Raw genomic sequence first — 26,520 nt, forward strand, 5'->3', positions numbered from 1 at the left:
TTGAAGAAAAGAGATGGAACTTAGATGAACAGAAAAGAATGAGGAAAGTATTCAAGGCAGGGGAATCAATACAAACAAAAGCAGAACAGGAGAGTTCAAATGCACATGGTACATTAGTTAAGCTGGATCAGAGGGTTTGTATAAGCAAATAATGATTTTAAAAAGTTTGAAAAAGTGGATTAGAGCCAGATTATAATAGATCTTGAAATGCCCAGCTAAGTATTTTGGACTTCACCCCATAAACAATAGAGAAAATTGATTTTTTTTTTTTTTTTACTTTGAGACTAAAAAGCCTAACAATGTTCTCAAAAGAAAAGGGAGAGTTGTGAAAGACATTATTACAAAGGAAGATTTGGTAGGATTTGGGAAGATGGGAAAATGCAGGTATGAAGAATGTCTCCAGACTTTTATGCTTAGTAAACTAAATAATGATGGGACCATTGCATGAAGTATCAAAAACCATAAGAGAAACTGGTTTGGTGGAGAAATAGTTTGGATTTAGATGTGTTAAGTTGAGGTGGTAATAAATAAGACTTCTTAGAGAAGTCTTACAGGTAGTTATATATGCCAGGTCTGAAATTCAAGAAAGAGATTAAGATTCAAGATGTATGTCTGAGAATTTCCTGGTATAAGTGAAAATTTAAGCCCTGAGAATAAATGATTCTCTAGGAGAATGTATAGATCAGGGTTTTCAGCCCAGACTGTGCATCAAAATCATTGGTACATGGGCACTCTTTCCTCTTTTGGTAACATGATACATCTTTTCCTTCTAGAAGTTGCTTCTCTTCCACTCCATATCATTCTGGTGGGGCCTACAATTTTGGCGTCTTACTTTCCACATTGTAAATAAGAGTCTATGTCCCTGTCTAGACAAATATCTAACCCCTAGATGTAATGATTGGTCCGAAGGCAAGCACATTATTCAGTGTCTTTTTAGTATTTAGTGTGGACACTGATTTAAACAGGGCCTAGCTCTTTTCTCTGGAATCACTAGCTGTACAGATGGTGGGAGCCAGGAGACTCCTATAGGCCTCTTTTCTATTACATAAGGAAAGCCTTCCTAAAAACGAAGCCAACACAGAGGGAAGCAGACAGTCTTAAAGACATCATTCAAATCCCTAGATCCTGATACTCCTAAACGTAGTCCTACCACTAAGATCTTTCACTCTCGTTTAATGGAGACTGTTTTATTTCTACCATTTGCAAGCGAGAGTCATGATTAATATACCTGGGGAAATTTTAAAAAATTCTCATGCTCAGCATTCATGTTGGGACAAGATCATGATGATGGCATACTGCCACACATTTTTTAAAAGGTTACATGGTATTCCACTGTGTGTATAGAGTGTATAAAATATGTATGAAAGCTCATACATACTAATGAAGAATTTAGGATTAATTATTCCTAGTTCTTTGAAGAATGATAAAAGTTACTTTGGTTCTCAGTTTTTCTCACTTAGTTATTACTGCTGAAAATCCTTGTAAATTACCCATCGGTTAGGAAATTCATTTAGCTTTTGTAAGAAAGTGACAACTAAGAATTGAGAATGAAAAAAATACATTTTAATAGAAACAAAAACAGAGAGATTTTTCCTGATTAACAGACTTTCACTGAAAGTAATGAAAGGTAATAAGGAATGAAGAACAACATAATAAATAATAATAATAATATTAAGTAGGTAAATACAAACAAAGATTGGCTGTATCAAATAACCATAAGACTGTCTTTTTGGAGGGGCGGGTTGGTGTTATGATGTTCTAAGATCCTCATATTATTCAAGTAGAAAAAATATTAATTTGTACTTTGATAAATTAGGTTTGCATGTTAAAATTTTTGGATAACCTAAGAAATAACAGAAATATGGTGTATAACTTTGAAGCAAGTGGAGGTGAAGAAAGCAAACTGAGAAATAATACTTAAACAAAAAGAACTAAAAAAGGAAAGAAAAATAAACATAAAAAAGGCAGGATAAATTAAAATCACAAAAGATGGTAGAAATTCAAATACGGTATGTCAGTAACTATAATAAATGTAAATGGGCTTGGTTAAAAAGCAAAGATTGTGAAACTAGATTTTAAATATTGCTCTTTAGGATTTTAAACTAGATTTTAAAACTTAAAACACTTTTGCTCCATGAAGAACCCCATTAAAAAGATGAAAATACAAACTACAGACTTGGAGAAAATATTTGCATACCATACATTTGACAAAGGACCTATATCTAGCTTACACAAAGAACTCTCAATAGTCAACGGTAAAAAACACACAATCCAATTTGAAAAAGAGTAAAAGACAAGAAGAGACATTTTACTGAAAAGGATATCTGGTTGGTAAATAAGCATATGAAAATGTTTTTAACATCACTAGCCATTAGGGAAATGCAAATTAAGACCATGATGAGATACCACTACATACCTATTGTTGTTGCTATTGTTAGGTGCCCTTGAGTTGGTTCCGACTCATAGAGACACTATGTACAACAGAATGAAACACTGCCTGGTCCTGCGCCATCCTTACAATCCTTGTGCTGGAGCCCACTGTTGCAGCCACTGTGTCAACCCATTTCCTTGGGGGTCTTCTTTTTTGCTGATCCTTTACTTTACCAGGCATGATGTCCTTTTCCAAGGCCTGGTCCCTCCTGATAACATGTCCAAAGTACATGAGATGAAGTCTTGCCATCCTTACTTCTAAGAAGCATTCTGGCTGTATGTTTTTTAGGACGGGTTTGTTCGTTCAATACTCTTTGCCAACACCATAATTCAAAGGTGTCAATTCTTCTTTGGTCTTCCGAATTCATTGTTCAGCTTTCACATGCATATAAGGTGATTGAAAATACCATGGACTTTGGTTAGGTGCACCTTAATCCTCAAAGTGACATCTTTGCTTTCTAACATTCTAAAGAGGTCTTCTACAGCAGATTTGGCCAATGCAATATGTTGTTTGATTTCTTGACTGCTACTTCCATGGGCATGGATTGTGGATCCACGTAAAATGAAATCCTTGGCAACATCAATCTTCTGTTTATCATGATGTTGCTTATTGGTCCAATTCCAAGGATTTTTGATTTCTTTAGGTTGAGGTGTAATCCATATGGAAGGTTGTAGTCTTTGATCTTCATCAATAAGTGCTTCAAACCCTCTTCACTTTCAGCAAACAAGGTTGTGTCATCTGCATATTGCAGGTTGTTAATGAGTCTTCCTCCAATCCTGATGCCATGTTCCTATCGTCCAGCTTCTCAGATTATTTGTTTAGCATATAGTTTGAATGTCTTGAAAGAAATGCAGCTGGACCGCTCCCTGGAAGTGAGGATGGCAAGACTTCGTCTCACGTACTTTGAACATGTTATCAGGAGGAACCAGTCCCTGGAGAAGTACATCATGCTTGGTACAGTCAGCGAAAAAGAGGAAAACCCTCAACGAGATGGATTGTCACAGTGGCTGCAACAATGGGCTCGAACATAACAACGACTGTGAGGATGGCACAGGACAGGGCAATGTTTCATTCTGTTGTACACAGGGTCACCGTGAGTTGGAACCGACTCAATGGCACCTAACAACAACAACAAATATAGATTGAATAAGTATGGTGGAAGGATACAACCCTGATGTACACCTTTCCTGACTTTAAACCACGCAGTATCCCCTTGTTCTGTTCAAATGACTGCCTCTTGGTCTATGTACATGTTCCACATGAGCACTATTAAGTATTCTTGACTTCCCATCCTTCGCAATGTTATCCATAATTTGTTATGATCTACACAGTCGAATGCCTTTGCATAGTCAATAAAACACAGGTATTCTCTTTCTGGTACTCTCTGCTTTCAGCCAAGATCCATCTGACATCAGCAATGATACCCATTGTTCCCCATCCTCTTCTGACTCCAGCTTCAAATTCTAGCAGCTCCCTGTCAATGTATTGCTGAAACTGCTTTTGAATGATCTTCAGCAAAATTTTACTCATATGTGATATTAATGATATTGTTCGATAATTTCCACATTCTGTTGTGTCACCTTTCTTCGGAATGGGCACATATATGGGTATCTTCCAGTCTGTTGGTGCCCTGGTGGAGCAGTGGTTAAGAGCACAGGCTGCTAACCAAAAGGTCAGCAGTTTGAATCCACCAGCTGCTCCTTGGAAATTCTATGGGGCAGTTCTACTCTATCCTACAAGATCACTATGAGCTGGAATCAACTTGACAGCAACCAGTTTTTTGGGTTCCAGTTGGTTGGTGAGGTGGCTGTCTTCCAAATTTCTTGACAAAGAGGAGCAAGCACCTCCAGCACTGCATCCGTTTCTGGAAACATCTCAATTGGTATCCCATCAATTCCTGAAGGCTTGTTTTTCACCATTCCCTTCAGTGCAGCTTGCACTTCCCTCCTTTAGTACTATCAGTTCTTGATCATATGCTACCTCCTGAAATGGTTAAACATTGACCAATTCTTTTTTGTGCAGTGACTCTGTGTATTCCTTCCATCTTCTGTTGATGCTTCCTGCATTGTTCAATATTTTCCTGTAGATTCCTTCAATATTGCAACTCAAGGCTTGATTTTTTTCTTCAGTTCTTTCCGCTTGAGAAATACATATCTATTAAAGGAAACCAAAACCCAAACTCGCTGTCGCTGAGTTGATTCCGACTCATAGCAACCCTGTAAGACAGAGCAGACCTGCCTCATAGGGTTTCTAAGGAGCAGCTGGTGGATTTGAACTGCCCACCTTTTGGTCAGCAGCCATAATTCACCATAGCTCTTAACCACTGCACCACCAGGGCTCCACATACCTATTAGAACAGCTAAAATAAATAAAATAGCGACAATACCAAATGCAGGCAAGGATGTGGAAAAACTGGATCTCTCATACGCTGCTGGTGGGAATGTTAAGTGGTACGGCAACTCTGGAAAATGGTTTGGCAATTTCTTTAGAAACTAAATGCACACTTACCATACACCCAGCAATTACATTCCTAGGTATTTATCCCAGAGAAATGAAAACTTATGTACACACAAAACTTGTACACAATTATTAACAGCAGCTATTTTAGTTTCTTAGTGCTGCTACAATAGAAATACCACAAGTAGGTGGGTTTAACAAACAGAAATATATTTTCTCAAAGTTAAAAGGCTCTAAGTCTGAATTCACGGCACTGACTATAGGCGGAAGGCTTTCCCTCCCGTTGGCTCTGGGGGAAGGTCCTTGTCTCTTTTCGGCTTCTTTTCCTCTGTTCCTTGGTGTGTCCACCTGCCATTAATCTTCCTGTTTGTCCTTGCTTGCTTCTGTGCCTAAACTGCTCCCTTTATATCTCAAAACTGACTGGCTTAAGACATACCCTACACTGCTATAGCATCATTAACATAACAAAGAAAACCCTATTCCCAGATGGGATTATATCCACATGTATACAGGTTAGGATTTGCAATACATATTTTGGGGGAAACAATTCAATCTATAACAACAGCCTTATTTGTAACAGCCCCAAACTGCAAACAACCAAAATGTCCTAATAGAGATAAGTGGCTAAACAAACTATGCTACATCCATACATTGAATACTACTCAGCAATAAAAAGGAACAAACTATTGATATACGCAGCAACCAGATGACTCTCAAGGATATTTTGCTGAGTGAAAAAATTGTTGGCATTATGCTTGAGAATGCTGTTAAAGTTACATACTGTATGATTTCATTATATAGCATTCTAAAATTGAAAAACTTATAGAGATGGAGAAAAAATTAGGGGTTATCAGGGTTAGAGATGGTGGAGGGAAGGGGATGGATATGACTATAAAGGATAGCATGAGGGAGATCTTTGTGGTGATAGAATAGTTCTATATCTTGATTGCAGTAGTAGTTACATGAAACTACATGTGAAAATATGACATGGATCTACACACACACGCTGTATCAATGTTAGTTTCCTGGCTTTGATATTGTACAACAGTTATATAAAATATAACCATAGGTAGAATCTGGGTGCAGGTACATGAATTTCTCTGAACTATCTTTTCAACTTCTAGAGAATATATAACTATTTCAAAATAAAAAGCAAAAAAAATTTGTTTCTAAGTGACACATCTAAATATAAAAATACAAGATAGGTTGAAAGTTAAAGAATGATAAACTATATTCCATGCAAATAACGACCAAAAGAAAGTTAATAGATATACACCTACTCCTCACTTATCGATTATCTCATTATCTAACATTTTGCATTTATAACAATAGTAGAAAATCTACTATCCAGCTGTTTTGCACATTGACAATGTATGTCTCGCAGTAATGAACACTGAGGTGTGAGACAAGAGTAACACTGGCTGTAATGATTCTCAGTGGTTTGGCAGTTATGTAATGATGTAATTCGGCAGTTATGTAATGATGTAGACATCCTCCATTTTGTGATCTAATGTGTTCATCCTCCATTTTCACATAATGCCAATTTTTGCATAATGACCTGGTCTTTGGAACTTAACCATGTTGGTAAGTGAGGAGTGAGTGTATTAACATTAGACAAAATATACTTTAAGATAAAAGGCATTAGTGTGAAATAATGAGAGTCACTACATGGTGGTAAAAATTTTAATTCATTAGGAAGTTATAATAATTTTGAATTCTATGCATCTAATAACATAACCTCAAAATATAAAAGCAAAAACTGACCTAATTAAAAGGAGAAATAAACAAACCTACATTTATAATGGGAGATTTTAACATACCTTTCTCAATAATTAATAGATCAAACTGTGAAAAAAATTCAGTAAGAACATGGATTTGAATAGGACATAATACACTGACATATGTCCAGCATTATGTAATTATATAATAATGTTTTACATTTAGGAAAATCAACCACATACCAAGCCATAAAACAAGTCTCAACAAATTACAAAGAACTGGAAGCATACAGACTTCATTCTTTGATTACAATGCAGTTAGGTTAGAATCACATGTGCGTGCGCACACACACACACAAACATGGATGATGAGAAAACCTCATGGGTTTAGAAATTAAAAAAAAAACAACTTCTAAATAGCTGCTGTGTCAAATAACTCACACTGGAAATTGGAAAACATTTACACTGAATGATATGAAAGCACTATGTATCAAAACTTGTTTGTTGCATTAAAGTTGCATCTAGAGGGTGATTTAGAGCCATAAACACTTATATAAGAACAGAGGAAGGGCTAAATTAATGAATTAAGTATCAATTCAAAAAAATTGATTACTATTTTAATCTACATTTCTGTGTATTTACTAAAAATTGTTTTTTCAGAGGAACTGAGAAACATTGGACATTATTCCCCAAAACAGCCCCACAAAAAACAGGACTTGGAAGAAAAAAAAGAAGGTAGTTTTAGAGCCAGGAAAATGAACAGTGGTTCAGGTGTCCCAAATAAAAATCTAGGTGGTGATAACTTTATTTATTCATTTCTTATTTAAAAAGATATTCAGAAAGTACCTACCATATCCCCAGCATTGTGTATGTGATAGACACTCTGAAGAAAAGTGAATATCTGAAGAGGAAAACTACTCTAAATGTACCCATCTTACCTTCTCAAGAAGAGTAAGAAGAAAGAGAGAAAGAAAGACAGAAACGGGGTCAAGCTTCCAGCCAATGCTTAATTCTCCACTGTCTTGGAAGGAAAAGTCTAAAAAGGCAGAGCCTGAGAAAGAAAAAGGGAAGGCTGTTTGAGTTGTTCCTTTGCGAGAGAGGCACAGTCCTTTTTAATATTGCACTCACACGGAAATATGAGAGATAAAAAGTGTTTGCATCTCCATGCTTAACCTTTTAATCAGGTACAGTGATCACTACCAACTGGGAGTGGCCAACTACCCTGTGCCTGGTCTACGCTAAGAATCGTTTTTCTGAGGGTGACACTAGTATGTGTTTGTGTGTGTGTGTGTTTAGGGGGCAGGGGTAATAAAGAACATCCAATTTCTTCTTTCTAGAGGCCAACATTCCCATGCTTTTTTAAAAAAATCTTTTTTTCTCTTAACTAATGGGCTTAAAATAAGCCTTGTGGTTTCAAAGGCATAATTTTATTTCCTTTGGGGAGAGAGAGAGAGATCAAAGGAATATCAGAGATGTCTCTTCCACAACTTTATATTGTTCCTTCCTCAGTTGTTACCACTATTCTTTCCTATTAGGATTTCTGCACAGAAACTTCTACAATGATCAAACCCAATATATTAACTAAGTTTCCTTAAATACTAGGCCAAGAATTCACCTCCAATTCTATTCCCCATCTTAATTTATGGACAACAACATTGTCCAACTGAGCTCATAGAACAAAGTTATCACCAGATAACAATATAGTACAAATAATACAAAAAATAACAATATAAATTTTCTGAAATTAAAATTAAAAAATATGAACCTCACTCCCAAGCAGATTTCCTTGAGGAAAATTAAACTCCTCCTCCAAATAAATAATTCCCTCCTCATTCTTATTCTGCCACTGAAATTTTAGTAGCTTCTTTAGCACCTCCTAAACCAAACTCAAATCTCTCATCTACGTAGACAGATTGAAAAATATCACTATGTTCCAGTTAAAAAAAAAATTGAAGAGACACACATGCTGGCACACAGGCAGGAAAAATAGGTTAATTAGAAAGTAACAAAAATCAGGCTGACCTCAGACTTTTCTTTGGCATTATTAAAAGCCAGGTATCAATGAGCAAAGTCTATAGAGTCATAATGAGAAAATAAATTTTATACCAAACTAAGCTGTATTTTGGAGCCCTGGTGGTGCAGTGGTTAAGATCTTGGCTGCTAACCAAAAGGTCGACAGTTCTAATCCACCACCCACTTTCCTTGGAAACACTATGGAGCAGTTCTACTCTGTCCTATAGGGTCACTATGAGTTGGAATTGACTTGACGGCAGTAGGTTTGGTTTGGTTTGAAGCCGTCTTTTACATTTAAAAGTAAAAGAAGGACATTTTCTGATAATGCATGAAGGTGTATTTTTCTTGGTAAAATTACTGAGGTGAAGAGAATTAAGAGCTCAACAACGGGAAAACATAAAAACAGTGAAACAGAGCTAAATATAAGTAACTGTGGTAAATTTGGTCATATAATTAATCCTGAAAGAGACATTATGTGGTGTAAACGTAACACAATAGCAACAATTCAGATGGCAAGACTCATTAACCAAAGCTGAGAATTATGAGTGTAAAAAGAATGGTGGTGAGTATTGAAACCAGTCAAAGCAAAGCTAGATGTAAGCAATTGTGTTAAATCTGGTTATTATCTTGAAAAAGAAGTTATGCAGTACAACTATAATAAAGCAATAATAATAATAAAGTCCCCAAATCTCAGAAACTGTCACAAAAATATGAGAATTAGGTAGAAGGAGAATGTGGGGTTAAAACGTGCTATACATATTGTCTCAAATAACTGGATACCAAGGAAGAGGGGAGTAGTATTTTATCACTGACTTTGTTTAGAATTGCTTGTGCGTAGTGATAATGAAAAGTATTCATTCTTTTTAAAAATTCTCTATACCTATTTAAATCTCCTGCACCCATTCAGACTGCTCCCACTGACTACCCCCTCCACCTATGCCATTGCCCTCAAACAGGAAGAATTTAAATATACGGTATACTATTGACTTTAACAGTTAGAAAGTAATATAATTCAAATAATTCCTTTAAAGGTGACCACCAATATCATTTATAAGAACTTCCAAACAAATTTAAAGTAGAGAAGGAGAAAACTTCCAACAAAGAGCTGTGAAGTGAAATAGTTGAGTGAATCATACCACAGAGTAATTATAGTAACTGGATAAAATGTTTTAAAATGCAATGAATTAAAGGTACTAGAAAGCATCTGAAATAGATTGCTATGAATTATTTTTTCTCTGCTTCCCTCTGCTTATTATCCTTTTTTTGGTAAGTACTTTTTTTTTGTATTATTATACTTTAGATGAAGGTTTACCGAACAAGCTATAGTCTCTCCTTAAACAGTTAGTACACATATTGTTTTATGACATTGGTTAACAACCCCACAACATGGCAACATTCTCCCTTCTCGACCTTGGGTTCCCTACTACCAGCTTTCCTGTCCCCTCCTGCCTTCTAGTCCTTGTCCTTGGACTGTTGTCCCCCTTTAGTCACATTTTGTTTTATGGGCCTGTCTAATCTTTGGCTGAAGGGTGAACCTCGGGAGTGACTTCACTACTGAGCTAAAAGGGTGTCCGGGGGCCATACTCTGAGGGTTTCTCCAGTCTCTGTCAGGCCAGTAAGTCTGGTCTTTTTTGTGAGTTAGAATTTTGTTCTGTATTTTTTTCCAGCTCTGTCTGGGACCCTCTGTTGTTATCCCTGTCAGAGCAGTCTGTGGTGGTAGCCAGGTACCATCTAGTTGTACTGGACTCAGTCTGGTAGAGGCTGTGGTAGTTGTGGTCCATTAGTTCTTTGAACTAATCTTTCCCTTGTATCTTGTTTTCTTCATTCTCCCTTGCTCCCAAAGGGGTAAGACCAGTGGCGTATCTTCGATTGCCACTCACAGGCTTTTAAGACCCCAGACGTTACTCACCAAGGTAGAATGTAGAACATTTTCTTTATCAACTATGTTATAGCAATTGAACTAGATGTTCTCCGAGATCATGGTCCCCACAGACCTCAGCCCAAGACTGCTATGAATTTTTAATACTACTACTTAATTTTATCAAAGACTTTTTTGCATCATTTTCCATAATCATTTAATTTTTCTACTTTAAAATATTAATATGGCAGATTAGATTGATAGGTATTCTGATGTTAAACTATTCTTGAATTCTTGGGATAAACAGTTTAATTTTTGAAATGTACTATTGGATTTAGTTATTTTTAAAGTAATTTTATATCCACATTCATAAACAAAATGAGTTTTATAATTTTATCTTTTTCTGTTATCTGGTTTTGGAATGATTTTATTAGCCTCATAAAATAAGCTGAGAAGCTTGGTATAGTTTACCTGTTAAACATTCTTGGCTTGTAGCTTTTTCGAAGTAGAGATCTTTGACCACCATTTCAATTTTCTTAATGTTCACTTATTTACTCAAGTTTTATTTTTTATTTTATGAATTTTGGCACTTTATATTCTTCTAGATGTATCCATTTAATCCAGGTTCAATTTAGCAAATGAACAACTGGTACTATTCCAAGGAGTTGCAGCAGTCTGGGGCACCTTTTTAACTGACCGAAATTCCATCATTCTACAATAACTAAGTTATATCAATATAAGCATTCGTTTTTCACTTGCTCTATTCTCACAAGAAATGTCAGAGTCCACACCACAACAGTGTCATCTATCACATAAATGTAATAGAAGACTACAACTCAGTACTTATGTGGTAACAGAAAAGAAAACAAATTGGGAAGTGCTTAGATTTGTTGCCCGATCAGGGTCTGTGCCCTGTAACAGTCGAGCCAATGAAATATGCTCCAAGTTAGAAAGAGTGAGAAAGTTTATTTAGGAGGTGTCCACAAACAGGGAATCCAACAGCAATGCAGGCTGTCTCTATGGAGTCCCAAAAGGCATTTTTACATTAGAGCTTATATACGATTTTTACAAACGTTATAAGTGTCTTTGTAGCCTGCAGATGGCATGGCCAGATGAGTTATTCATTACAAGGTGATTACAACAGACTCTTTATCAGACTAAAGACATACACGCCAGACATCTCCTTTTCAGGCTAAAGATATACATGTCAGATATCTGGGCTCTAATCTTCCTGTGGGGGTTGTAAGTCACAGGTGGCCGCAGAGCAAAACAAAGTCATTAACAAAACTATGCAGAAAGAAGGCAGGCAAAAAAGAAAAAAACAATTTACAGGTTCATCATGGCATTAGTTATGTCAAGCTGTCAGTCGCCCATTTTGAAAAGGAGAAAACATGGTGGGGAGTATTACGGTCACATATTCCCAGTAAAAGTAAACAAAGGAAAGGCACCTTTGGGTTATGGCAGAGGTAGAAAAGGCCTCCAGGATTATGGTAAAGACTGGAAAGCACAGACCAGGAGCAGGTGAAGGCATAGAGTGCAGTCTTCTGAAGGCAAAGGCTGTGTCTATTTTGTTCATCATTTTATCCCCAGCGCAGAACACAGTGCCTGGTACACAGGTGTTTAATTAACGGACAAATTGAAGGGCCCTTGAAAGAGATAGAAGGAAACTGAAAATGGGTACAGAAAAGGTTCTGTATAAGGATTTCTTGGTTAATGGCCTGGCCCCCAATTTTCCTGTAAAGAGGGCAATATTCTTACAGAGAGGAAAGTAAAGATCGTAGTAAAAAATGTTTGCCCAGCAAGATGTTAAAGAAGTGAGGTTTGACTACATGCCTTAACCACGAGCTACAGTCGTTTGAAATCTGCTTCGTGGATCCTAAAAAGAGAACAGCAGAGGCACCAAGGTTTCCGTTAGGTCCTCAATTGCCTGCACCCCACTCGCCCAAACCTTTCTAGGCAGAGGCTGGTTCTGGCAGCGAGCTTAGACCTCGGCCAGGAAGAGCGGAGACAGCCGGGAGCAGCGCACGTGGGCTGCGCACGCAGCAGGCTGACCCAGGCCCTCCTGTGGGCCGTGCCGCCCTACGCTGGCGTGCTGCGGTCGCCGGTTCCTTCTCCGGAAGATGGAGGCCTCTGAGGAGACGGCAGAAGTGGCACCGCATCAGCCTTCAGAGCTGGAGACTGAGTCCTCTCTGAAGACCTTGGGGGACACGTCGGGAGACATCGGTCCCTACGACTTGACCATTCTTCATTTCAATGATGTTTACGACGTGGACCCGAAGCCTGAGGAACCCGTAGGAGGTGCCGCTAGGTGTGGGTCGCCATCTTTCCTGCTGAATCCCTGAGGAGAAATGGGGGTGGTGATTCGCAGCCCTGGTGATGAAGATTTGGAAGCTGTGAAGGCTCTGTCCCTCGCAGCCTTGTGGGCTGCTGTTGCCTCAAAAACCGAATGAAAGAAAACCCTGTATTTAAGTGTGAGCTATGGGCAATGCCTAGCCAGGTTTAATGTAAACCTGGGGTCAAATCCAGCTTTTTCACTAACCAGTGTGTGTGATCTTGGACAAGGACTTATCATTCTTGAGCTTGTTTCATCGTTTGTAAAAAGGGAATTGTGTTTTCCTCATTAGAATTAAGTGAAGTAATTTATGCAAACCATCTATCAGAGTGTCTGGCCTAGCCTGTGGAAAGCACTTAATAAGTGTCAGTTTTAATTTCTTTTTCTTTTTATGTATTATAAAAGTTCCAGTGCTCAGTGAGACATCTGTAACATTTATACAGGTAGTTGCTGACTTGCTATGTATTCCAGTTAGAGGAGCGCACTAAGGATCCTACTATTCTTTGCTTCATTTTGTACATCTTATTGCTAGTAATAAGGAGCCCTGGTGGTGAAGTGGTTAAAGCCATGGACTGCTAACCCAGAAGTCAGTGGTTTGAAATCACCAGCGGCTCTGCAGGAGAAACTTGTGGCAATCTTCTTCCTAGAGATTTCCAGCTTTGGAAACCCTGTGGGGTTACCGTGAGTCAATCTACTGGACAGCAGTGGGTTGGGTTTATTGCTAGTAAGATCTATATACAGTGCTGTAGCATGTAATTTGCTGAGGTTATCGTTCTCATGCCAACACCCAGAGACAAAGATAAGATTTATGAAAATACTAATAATAAAAGGCAATAATAATTTAAAAAAAAAACAAAAAGACACGAGTTGCATCAGAACCGACTTACCACCGTCGTGGTAACAGATTATCTGTAGTTGGGAACTAGAATTCTATAACACACCTTTTCTTTCTCTGTTGCTAAGACTGTTACAACCTAATAACACTGGAGTGATCAGGGAAGGTATTTGACTGGGATTTAAAGTATGGATAGGATGTTAACGGGTGGAGATGGGAAAGGACATATTCAGGAGCCCTGTTGGCGCAGTGAGTTGCCTTGGATCACACAAGAAAAAAAAAATCCAACCCCTAACCCGATGCCTTCGAGTTGATTCCAACTGATAGTGACCCTATAGAACAGAGTAGAATTTCCCATAGGGTTTCCAGCTGTAATCTTTATGGAAGCAGATTGCCACATCTTTCTCCTGTGGAGCTGGTGGTAGGTTCAAACCACCAACCTTTTGGTTAGCTGCCAAGCACTTAACCACTGCACCACCAAGACTCCTTTAAAGGTTGGTATGTCCTAAAATTTAGTCCTCAGCCCAGATGCTCACTTCTTTGTGTACTGAAGCAGAGATTCATTCCATATTCTTTGGTTTCACAAATATTCGTTGAGAGCATACTGTTCACCAGGCACTGTGATAAATTCAGGAGCCCTGGTGATGCAGTGTTATCATACTTAGCTGCTAACTGAAAGGTCAGTGGTTCCAGCCCACTAGCCGCTCTGCAGGAGAAAGATGTGCCAGTGTGCGTCTGTAAAGTTTCTCTAAAGCCTTGGGAACCCTATCGGGGCAGTTCTACTGTGTTATATAGGGTAGCCATGAGTTGGAATTGACTCAATGGCAATGAGTTTGGTTCAGTGTTAAGTTTAGTAATTCAACACATATTTATTGAATGCTAACCATGTGCCAGGCACTGTTCTAGGCAGTGGGAATATAGTGAAGAACAGAAGAGACAAAATTCCTGCCCTCACGGAGCTTGCATTTTATTTGGGGAGAGCAGAAAATAAAAAAGAAAACATATAATATGTTAGATGGTAATAAGTGCTATGGAGAAAAAGTAGGGTAATGAGAATAAACAGCGACTATCCACATGGACCTCGCTGGATGGAACACACAGGAATAAAATCAACTACATCTGGTGGAAAGAGAATGGAGAAGCTCAGTATCAGTCAGAACAAGGTCAGGAGCCGACTGTGAAACAGACCATCAATTGCTAATATGCAAGTTCAAGCTGAAGCTGAAGAACATTAAAACAAGTCCCTGACAGCCAAAGTACAACCTTGAGTATATCCCACCTGAATTTAGAGACCGTACTTTGGACATGTTATTAGGAGAGACATCCCTTGGAGAAGGACGTCATGCTTGGTAGAGTAGAAGGCCAGTGAAAAAGAGGAAGACCCTCAACCAGATGGATGACAGTGGCTGCAACAGTGGGCTCAAACTTAGCAACGATTGTGAGGATGGCACAGGATTAATCAGTGTTTCTTTCTGTTGTACGTAGGATCGCTCTGTGTCAGAATGGACTCGATGTCACCTAACAACAACAGCAAGAGTAGGGACTGTGGAGAGTTGAGGGTGGGGGCTGTTACTGTTTTTAAAAGATAAGACTTCACTGATAGTGTGTTATTTGAGGGGAGAACTGAATTAAGTGAAATAGTGTGAATCATGTCACTGCTAAGAGGTAAATGTTTCAGAGGAAACTGAAAGAGCAAAGGTTCTGATGTTGGAATGTGCTTGCTGAGTGGGTTCCACGAACGTCAGGAGGCTACCGTGGTTGGAGTAAAGTGAGCAACGGGGAGATTGGTAGAAGATGAGACCAGAGAGGTAGCAGGGATCAGATCATACAAAGTTGTGTAGCCCATGTTGACAATTTTGTCTTTTACCTTTAATGTGCAGAGGAGCCATCCTTTCAGCAGAGGAATGATATGACCTTAAGTATTAGGGTGAGGAGGACGTTCTGGGGAAAGAGCTATGAAAACTAGACACGATCCCAGTACTTGTGGAGCACATAGGCTGGCATGAGGTTGACAATTTAAAAAAAATAAAGCTGTCATAAATAGAAGTAAAATTATCATGTGATAAGTGCAATGAGAATGCCTAATAGTATACCTCCTTAGTTAGTTGGATGGGTCTGTCTGGGAAGGTTTTTCTGAGGAATGTTCCAGCTGAGGGTGAGGGATGAGTAAGAGGGAGTTTGGCAAGTAGTGTTTCCTGTAGAGAATATGCTTATTTACTCTTGAGGTTTGAGCTATCAGCTAGATTATAAATGAGCAGTTCTCAAAGTGTCTGCAGATCCTTTGGGAGGGGGTCCACAAAGCTAAAACTGTTTTCATAACAATCTTGGTGTTATTTGCCTTGTTCATGCTCATTTCTCATGACTGTACAGGGTTTGAAGTTAATTGATCTGGTTTCAGATTTCACGTTAACTGATTTAGAAACTGCCTCTTGTTGAGTTTGGTGTAGTATCAAAGAAAAAGATCCACAATTATATGGATAGTTTATTTAATTACTTTTCTAGTAGTATATCTGTGTGAGACCAAATTTTCTTCCTGTACTTCACCAAAAATGACCTATCCCAATAGAAATGCAGCAGCAGGTAGAAGACTCTAGCTGTCCTTGTTATTCTAGGCATTAAAGAGATTTTCAAAAATATACTCTTCTCACTAATTTTTTTTCAGTTTCTCAGTTTTAATTTCTAATATGATAAATATTGATAAATGTAACCCATATTTAAAAAAGCTTTTAGGAGTCCTAAATAATTTTCAAAGAGTTTTCTTGAGACTGAAGTGTTTTTAAGAACCTCTGATCTAGATTCTTGACAGTAATGGCAGGGTCTGTTTCTGTGCATCTTCGTATTCATAGGAACTAGCAGTGTCTAGTGACTAGTGACAAACAGTTCAGTAACAGTTTGGTCCATGGACCATTCTTTGAATAGCACTGATCTAGAAGGTATAATGTATTTAAAAAGGGTAGGAGTAGAGATGCCGGAGAATGTGTGTAGGCTAAGAGGAAGGAATTGGTAAACGTGCACATGTGCACACACCGCCCCCCCTCCCCACACACACAGGGGAAGACTGAAAAATTCTGGGGAGAAAGGGGTTAAATTATGGAGGCTGCCTAGAGGATGCTGGTAACAAATAGTCTTGGGAAATAGATTGTGGGATTCAAAGACGTTTGGAATTGCTGCTATGGAGAGTAATAAGGTGGGGGAGGGCAACTAGGAATAAATAAAATTTTTGTTGTGAGTTGGGTCCAATTGAGATTTATGTATTATAAATTCGAAATGGTGCAAAAAACCCGTAGAAACAAAAAACCAAACCTGTTTCCATTGAGTTGATTCTGACTCATAGCGACCCTACAGGACAGAGTAGAACTGTCCCATAGGGTTTCCAAGGAGCACCTGGTGGATTCAAACTGCCGACCCGTGGTTAGCAGCCAAACTCTTAACCACTACACCACCAGGGTTTCCTGAAAAGGTGCAGTCTGTATAATTTACCTGGAGTCTCAGGAGCAGAGCAGTCATATGTTTAAACTAGTTTAAGGATGGTGGTTGGGTATGAATGTGGTAGATAGCCAAGAGCTTGCCAAGAGTATGAGAAACTCCAGGCAAGAAGGTATTTGAAGAGATGGGTTGTGGTATTATCTGTACTGGAAGTGAAAGCCAAGGAGGGAGCTGATAGACTATGAGAAATGTGAAAAACAAGGCACTGAAAATACGAGTGATGTCTAGGAGTTTACATAGTAAAGTTAAAGCTGTACCAAATGGAGGTTTTGGCTACAGAGTGAGAAATTAGAATTGAAGATTAACTTCAGGAGTGGAGTTATTCTAGGTAATGACAAATGTCACAACAATGAGTTGCTGTAGTAGACTGGAGATGGTCATTGAAGCTGAGGAACCAACTAGGGTTTCTACATGGGTATTGAAGTCACCAAGATGATGACAAGTAGAGAGATGTAAACCTTATGAATGTGAGGGAGTTAATGGTGGTTTTTTCACAGGGGAAATGGCAAATTGGAATCACCTGGGTAATTTTTCAAACTATTTCAGGTTGATTCCCCAAGGTATGCCTAAGGCTGTTATTGGATATATGTTAGAAGTTACTAGCAAGCAGAGTGGTGTATCCAAATAGCTTTAAGCTTAAAAAGGAGGTGAGATTTTTGCCCAGTGTGAAATTTGCATTGGGGAATCAGAAGAATGCCTGTCTTCTCACCATTTCCATCACTCCCTATTCTATTCAGTGTGGGGAATCAGAGAATGAGTAGAGGCCACTAGAGAGGGCTCACATAGTGAATTATTTCCTCAGGTGATGTTCAGATGTCAGTGAAAAGCAAGGGGAAAAGGTAGGGTGAAGGAAGTATTTAGTATTGAAGTTAAGATTTGTTTACCATTGGGACATTAGATTATAAGGCTGCAAAGAGGCATTATTTTATGTGAAACTTGATGCAGTGAATTTAAAGAACCTAGTAAGATAGCAGGTACATCTCTTTTCATCTTGTGCCAAGGGGACATAATTTATATATAAGAATTTGTATTTTGTAGCATAGTTTGTTTTCCTATATGCTTTAAAGTGTTTTCCTTTAAGTTATTTCATGTTATTATTTGAGTACATTTGCTTGATAATAAATTTCATATTTAAATGATATGTATGATTGATATAAGAAGTTTTATTAAGAAATTTTATTTTTAGCATATCCTTTTAGAATATAAATTTCTAAAAGGTGAGGTTACGTTGGTTACAGGAAGTGATAGTATTAAAGACTTTTTTTTGTAAGTACTCATATTTTAGTTTCTATTATAATTTAAAGAAAAAATCTTCATGTTGCTATTTAAAATATTTTCTCTGTTTTTGATAAAGACATAAAATTACAGTACATAATTTTTTTTTTAGATTTGCAACAGCTCTGAAAAACTTCAGTTTCCTGAATCCACTTTTGATTTTTAGTGGTGACTGCTTAAATCCTTCAGTATTAAGTACAATAACAAAAGGAAAGCATATGATTCCTGTATTAAATGAATTGGGAGTACATTTTGCAGTTTTTGGTAAGTGTATGTAAGCTATCTTTTTTTAAAACTCTTATTTGAAGCTTATAAGATGATTTACATACGACTTATAGATTATTTGATACAAGAAGAGTTGAACAATCTTGTTTATCAGCCTGTAGGCAGAGGATTTGGGAGCTGATTAAGAGGATTGTCCAATGAATCTGAAAGTTTGTAATCCAACCTAAATTTGAGTTTTTGTGGCAAGATTTTTATTTGTGCTTATACAAAAGCATTATCAGGGTAATAGTTAAGATCGTGGGCTTTGGAGTTAGCTGGACCCGTGTCTGAATCTTGGCTCCACCACCCTGTAGGTAAATGATCTTGAAAAAAGTGACTAAATTCTCAAAGCCTCAGTTTTATCGGGTGTAAAATGTGGAGAATAATGGTACCTATTTTACAGAGTATTTCTGAGAATTAAACAAGGTAATATCTATAAAGTAAATGGTACAATACCAGGAATATGCTGAGCACTCAATGCGTTTTAGCAATTTTTATTAAGATGACCAGATAACAGTTAAGGAAAAAAAAGGATATTTGAACTATTAGGTAAATGTATGGAATTTTAATAAGAAGATGAAAGGTTTGGGCTTTTTTTTTTTTTTTTTTGCCTGTGTTAAAGAGTTTGTTAGCGAATTTAGATTGAGGCTAAGTTTAATAGAGATTTATCTATGTTTCTCCCCATTTATCCATTCACTCATTTTAGGGATATATAGTGGTTAATAGCTGTTATATCTGGATGGTATAGGGGATTTTTATTTTTTCTGTGAGCTTTTTAAATCTTATACAGAGAACCTGTGGGATCATTGGTTTCCATTGGTTCATCCTATTACAGAGCTTTTACTTTTAAAACATCTTAATATATATTATGAACATTTCCCCATGGTATGAAATAATCTTTTACATTATTTTTAATGGTTGTGTAGTATTCATTTAATGGATAATGTTTTGTTATTTAGGTAATCTATGGTTAGATATTTACATAGTTTTCAATTTTTTGTTATTAAAATAAAACTGGACATTAAAGGGGGCTTGGAGAGGCTGATAGGAAACAAAAGGCTGAAATGTTTTAGGCAGATATTGGTGCAATGGTTAAACACTTGGCTGCTAACCAAAAGGTCAGCTGTTGGAACCCGCTAGCCGCTATGTGGGAGAAAGATGTAGCAGTCAGCTTCCATAAAGATTTACAACCTTAGAAACCCTATGGGGCAGTTCTACTCTGTCCTGTAGGGTTGCAAGAAGTTTGAATCAACTTGATGGCAATGGGTTTGGCTTTTTTGTTATCATAATACGGGGTAGGATGGCAAAGCCAAGTAGTTAAAAAAAGAAATGGTTACGTAGAATCCTATTGTTCTACCAAGGTTCGAGGTCTCCAGCAAATAACACAAACCCATTATTCCCCCCGGCCCCCCACCAGGAACAGATGTAGAAATAGGGTTGGCCAGATGCCGTATGGTACCTGCGCATGAGCAAGAGACAGATGAAGTTACTGTGTGCCCAGAACATTGAGGAAGGCTTCCCAATAAGGAGAAGGGACTGGGAGAAGACAGAGACTCAATTCCCAGCCTCCTTATCAGAGAATGTTCTGGGCCCAAGGCTTCTGCTTAGGCTGTCCAGATGGGAGACGTAGATGCAGACTATCCTCCAACACCTATCATCCTTCTCTACCCCAAATGGACTTGTTTCTTTCGGTTACAGAGAAGAAAATTAATGAAGGAAGGGAGGTAGCATTAGTCCTAGGATTTAACTGCTCTTTTTTCATTTTTACTTACTTACTGTGTTCTTTGTTTTGTCTGCCACAGGCCAAGTGATATTTATGAAACTCATTACCATGTGGATTAAGAAGCTAGAATCTAGAAATGTTCCACATTTAAATCCAGTATATATTTGGTTACTAATTTTACTCTATATATTGAATTGGACCATATGTCCTAACTTTCTTCAGCTTACTTGTATTGTGAAAGGGTAGTGTGAGTGTTAAAAACTTGCGTACTAGCACCATACTCTGAACTCTATAGTGTTTGACTTCCCTTTCTGAGAAATGTATAGATTTGCTGTAAGTGAAGTTATAATTGGTTCAGCTTATTTGACAGTCTATACTACACATCTGTATTTGAATTATCTTTTAGTAGGCTTTTTTTTCTTCCATTGTAATAAGGTGAGAACAAATAGGCGATCTCTGTTGCTTGTATTTAGCTTATCAGTTTTTCTAAGTATTATGTTGTATTTTTGTTTTGACATTTTGAAGTTTTTTTATGAATTCAGTGAAACTTGGAGATTACACGAAAGTATCAAAAAACAGAAAATAATCATTCATAATCCCATAATTTTTGGTTAACATTTTATGAGATTTGCTTCTAGTTTCTTTTACGTACATTTTTCATGTAGTTGAGATCATACTTTAATTGTACAATTTTACATGCTACTTTCTCTTGACCATTATAGCAGACATTTTCCCATGTGCATCGGTTTTGTCCTGGCAGAAAATAGGTAGCGCACACACACGGGTATTTGAGGAGAGTTGAATAATTCCTACTGCTGACCTTTTGGTTAACAGCCATATCACTTAACCGCTGGGCCAGCAGGGCTCCTTAATAAAAAGACTATTTACAAAAGTATGCAAAGAGCTAGGGAAACCAGAAGAAAGAGAAGGAATATAGTATTGAGCACTTAAGAGTGTGGCTCATCTGAATTGAGATGTTCTATAAGTTTAATATATACACTGGATTTTGAAGACTTCTTGTTAGGTAATGTTGCATCACTTCTGACTCATAGCTACCCTGCGTTCAACAGAGTGAAACCCTACCCAGGCCTGCGCCATCCTTATGATTACTGTTATGCTTGAGCCCATTGTTGCAGCCACTGTGTCAGTCCATCTCCTTAGAAGGTCTTCGTCTTTCTCACAGACCGTCTACTTTACCAACATAATGTCCTTCTCCAGGGATTGGTCCCTCCTGATAACATGTCTGAAGTATGTGAGATGAAGTCTCACCATCTTTACTTCTAAGGAGCATTCTGGCCGTACTTCAAGACAGATTTGTTTGTTTCTTTGGCATTCCAGGTATATTCAGTATTCTTCACCAACACCACAACTGAAAGCCATCAATTCTTCTTCAGTCTTCCTTATTCATTGTCCAGCTTTTACATGCACATGAGGCAATTGAAAACACAATGGCTTGGGTCAGGTGCACCTTAGTCCTTAAAGTGACATCTTTGCTTTTTAATACTTTAAAGAGGTCTTTTGCTGCAGATTTGCCCAAAGCAATGCATCGTTTGATTTCTTGACTGCTGCTTCCATGGGTGTTGATTATGGATCCAAGTAAAATGAAATCCTTGACAGCTTCAGTGTTGTCTCCATTTATCATGATGTTGCTTACTGGTCCAGTTGTGAGGATTTTTGTTTTCTTTATGTGGAGGTGTAATCCATACTGATGGCCGTGGTCTTTCATCTTCATCAGTAAGTGCTTTAAGTCCTTTTCACTTTCAGCAAGCAAGGTTGTGTCATCTTCATAACACAGGTTGTTAGTCTTTCTCCAGTCCTTATGCCGTGTTCTTCATATAGTCCAGCTTCTCAGATTATTTGCTCAGCATACAATTGAATAAGTGTGGTGAAAGTATACAACCCTGATGCACACCTTTCCTGACTTTAAACCACACAGTATCCCGTTGTTCTGTTTGAACAACTGCCTCTTGATCTATGTACAGGTTCTTCATGAACACAATTAAGTGTTCTGGAATTCCCATTCTTTGCAATATTATCCATAATTTGTTATGATCCACACAATGTCGAATGCCTTTGGATAGTCAGTGAAACACAGGTAAACATCTTTCTGGTATTCTCTGCTTTCAGCCAGGATCCGTCTGACCTCAGCAGTAATATCCCTTGTTCTGCACCCTCTTCTGAATCCGGCTTGAATTTCTGGCAGTTCCCTTTCGAGGTACCGCTGCAACTGCTTTTGAATGATCTTCAGCAAAAGTTTACTTGTGTGTGATATTAATGGTATTGTTTGATAATTTCCGCATTTGGTTGGATCACCTTTCTTTGGAATAGGCATAAATATGAGTCTCTTCTAGTCAGTTGGCCAGGTAGCTGTTTTCCAAATTTCTTGGCATAGACAAGTGAGCACTTCCAGCGCTCCATCGTTTGTTCTAACATCTCAGTTGGTATTCTGTCAATTCTGGAGCCTTTCTTTTCACCAGTCTTCAGTGCAGGTTGGAGTTCTTCCTTCAGTACCATCGGTTCTTGATCATATGCTACCTCCTGAAATGATTGAACCATCGAGGACTTAGTATGAAAAAAAAAATGTGAAATATCTCAGTAATTTTTTTATATTGATTACATGTTGAAACAATATTTGCAATATATCAGGCTAAATAAATGACATATATTAAAATTAATTTTACCTATTTTTTAAAGTCTACTAAAAATTAAAATTACATTTATGGCTCACATTGTATTTCTATTGGACAATGCTAGTAAGAAGTATGGTATAGAGAGACGTCTTTAAGCTTGAAAAGGGAAGGGAGGAGTCATGTGGAAAGGTCAGCTGATAGGCTCTATGATGACCTTCAGTAGTGAGTTGAAGTTTTAGTATGCTCTTGTCAAGGTCATCGTGACGTCTGTGTTACTGAAGCTAGTGGTCACTTCTCAGTTCCCATCTTATTTGACGTAATAGTGTGTGTGATGGTTAAGATTGTATATCAACTTGGCTAGACCATTATTCTCCGTGTTTTAGTAGTTGTATAATGTTGTGATCACCCCCATGATGGAATCTGCTGAGTGGTACTGGCGGAGGCGGGGCCTGTGGCAGCTCACCGCCCTCTCAGTTTCATCTCTCCGCCTTCTGCCGGTTACTTTCTGCCTGCTCACCTTGCCAAGGTGTTTGGCTTGTTCCAGACTCAACAGCTGCCTCTTGTTGTCTCACCTTCGGTTCATGGGACTTGAGCTAGCAGCTTACCTGTTGATCTTGGAATTCACCGAACTTCTCAGCCTGCAAGCAAGAGTCCAGTTCCCCGACCTACCAACCTTGGGTTCACCAGTCCCTGCAGCTACGTGAATCAGGAGAAACCTTGTGGTCTTGTCTGCTGATCTTGGAATTCACTGACCTTCACAGCCTGTGAGCGGGAGCCCCTCTCCAACCTGCCGACCTTGGGTTCAACAGCTTCTGCGGCTACGTGAACTGGGAGAGGCCTCTACCCTGATCTGTGGACTTGGGATGTTTTAGCCTCTACAATTGCGTGAGCTATTTCCTTGATATAAACCTCTCTATATATATATTTATACGCTTTACTGGTTTTGCTTCTCTAGAGAACCCAGCCTAAGACAGCGTGTAACACAGATGATCACTCCTTTTTTTCTTCACTTAGTTTTCAGAACACCACATGCTCATGCTCTTCCTCCGGCCACACTGGCTATTTCTTTTTGATCTCTTTTGCTGGTTTCTCCTCATATCTCCAACATCCTAATGCTGGAGCATCCCAGGAATCAGTTCTTGTTCTTTTCTATATTCACTCCCTTAGTGACCTCATCTAGATTTCAAATACTGTTTGTTTGCTGACTCCATAATTATTTGTTTAGCCTGGACCTCTCCTCTCAAATCCAGACCTGATTAGCCAACTGCATAATTGATATATTGACTTGTATATTTAATAAATATCACATATTTAATAAGTCCATGGTATTTTCAGTCCCCTCAAATTCATGCAAAAGCTGGACAATGAGTAAGGAAGACCAAAGAAGAATAGATGCATTTGAATTATGGTGTTGGTGAAGAATATTGAGTATACAGGAACTTTAGAAGAGCAAACAAATCTGTCTTAGAAGAAGTACAGCCAGAATGCTCCTTAGAAGTGAGGATGGCGAGACTTGGTCTCATGTACTTTGGACATGTTACCAGAAGGGACCAGTCCCTGGAGAAGGACATCATGCTGGATAAAGTAGAGGGTCAGTGAAAAAGAGGAAGACCCTCAACGAGATGGATTGTCACAGAGGCTGCAACAGTGGGCTTAAACATAGCAATGATTGTGAGGATGGAGGAGGACCAGGCAGTGTTTTGTTCTGTTGTATGTAGGGTTGCTATGATTTGGAACTAACTCCAGGGCACCTAGCAACATAATAACAACAATAAGTCCATAGTTAACTCCTGATTCCCCAGTAACACCTTCTCCTTTGTTGTTGTCCCCGTTTAGTTAATATAACTCCATTGCCATCTTTCCAGTTGCTCAGGCCAAAAATCTTAGGAGTCATTCTTGGCTTCTTTCTCTTAAATGCCCAAACCAGTCTACCAGCCTATATCATTGGTTCTGCCTTCCCAAAATATTCAGACTTTATCCACTTTCTACTATCTTTACTACCCTGCTGCAAGCACCTTCATTTCTTTTCTGGATTATTGAAGTGCCCTCTTAAGTGATCTCCCTGCTTCTACTCCTATCCTCCTACAGTCTATTCTAAGCTCAGAATCCAGGGAAATATTTTAAAATGTTAAGTCAAATCCTGCCATTTTTCTATTAAAAAACTCCAGTGTCTCTTGAAATCATTCATTGTAAAAATCAAAGTCTTCTGTGCTTAACCAGACCCTGTCTGATATAGCTGCCCATTACCTTTTTATGCCTCATCTACTACTGCCTTGTTACTTACTCAGTTTCAGCTGTTCTGGCATTTTTTCTGTTTCTTAACCACATCAGGGATAGTCTGACCTTGAGGTCTGTGCTTGTCCTATTCCCTTTTCCTGGGAGGCACTTCTCCCAAATAGCCACAGGACTGGCTCTCCTTACTTAAATGTCACCTCAGAGTAGCCTCCTTTGAGGACCCTGTTTTGAATTATATACTCTACCCTGGCACTCTTTATATGTCCTTTTTGTTTTACCTTTTTCCATAGCACTTACTAGCTTCTATTAGAGGATATATTTTACTTAATTACTTTGTTTATGAGCCTTCATCCCATAAGGGTTAAGATTTTTGAGTGTTATATTCATTCTGTACGTTTAACACTCAGAATAGTGCTTGGCACATAGGAGTTGCTCAGTAATATTTGTTGAATATATTGCATGGTCTTCATAGTTTTTAAAGTTACCAGTTTACCTCAAGTTGTTTCATAACTCATGCAGTATTAGTATGCAGGTTCAGTAAATGTGTCATAAGTTATCATAGGGAAAATTGCATTTTGTAAGGGGGCAAAATACTGAACGACGCAGGAAGCATCAGAAGAAGGTGGAAGGGATACACAGAGTCTCTGTACCGTGAAGAACTGGTCGACGTTCAGTCATTTCAGGAGGCAGCATATGATCAAGAACTGATAGTACTAAAGGAAGAAGTCCGAGTTGCACTGAAAGGGCTGGCGAAGAACAAGGCTCCAGGAATTGACGGAATACTGGTTGAGATGTTTCAACAAATGGATGCGATGCTGAAAGCATTCACTTGTCTTGCCAAAAAATTTGGAAGACAGCTACCTGACCAACCGACTGGAAGAGATCCATATTTGTACCCATTCCAAAGAAAGGTGACCCAAGAGAGTGTACAAATTATTGAACAATATAACTAATATAACACACAAGTAAGATTTTGCTGAAGATAATTCTAAATCGGTTATAGCAGTACATCAACAGGTAACTGCCAAAAATTCAATCCAGATCCAGAAGAGGATGTGGAATGAGGGATACCATTGCTGATGTCAGATGGATCCTGGCTGAAAGCAGAGAATACTAGAAAGATGTTTACCTGTGTTTTATTGACTGTGCAAAGGCATGTGACATTATGTGGATCATAACAAATTATGGATAACATTGCAAAGAATGGGAATTCCAGAACACTTAATTGTGCTCATGAGGAACCTGTACATAGATCAAGAGGCA

General features: G+C 38.3%; 1 protein-coding gene across 1 annotated transcript in view; it reads left to right on the plus strand.

Annotated features, from left to right (window-relative positions):
- Positions 1-12,597: 12,597 nt before the first annotated feature.
- LOC101342914 (trifunctional nucleotide phosphoesterase protein YfkN-like) overlaps positions 12,598-26,520 on the plus strand; it is a 51,942-nt gene continuing 38,019 nt past the window's right edge. Inside the window, exons 1-2 of the mRNA XM_004374585.1 lie at positions 12,598-12,785; positions 18,518-18,669. Coding sequence (XP_004374642.1) covers positions 12,598-12,785; positions 18,518-18,669 — 340 coding nt within the window. The remainder of the gene's footprint in view (positions 12,786-18,517; positions 18,670-26,520) is intronic.

The sequence above is a fragment of the Trichechus manatus genome, unplaced genomic scaffold (assembly GCF_000243295.1).
Source record: "Trichechus manatus latirostris isolate Lorelei unplaced genomic scaffold, TriManLat1.0 scaffold00029, whole genome shotgun sequence".
NCBI classification, from domain to species: Eukaryota; Metazoa; Chordata; class Mammalia; order Sirenia; family Trichechidae; genus Trichechus; species Trichechus manatus.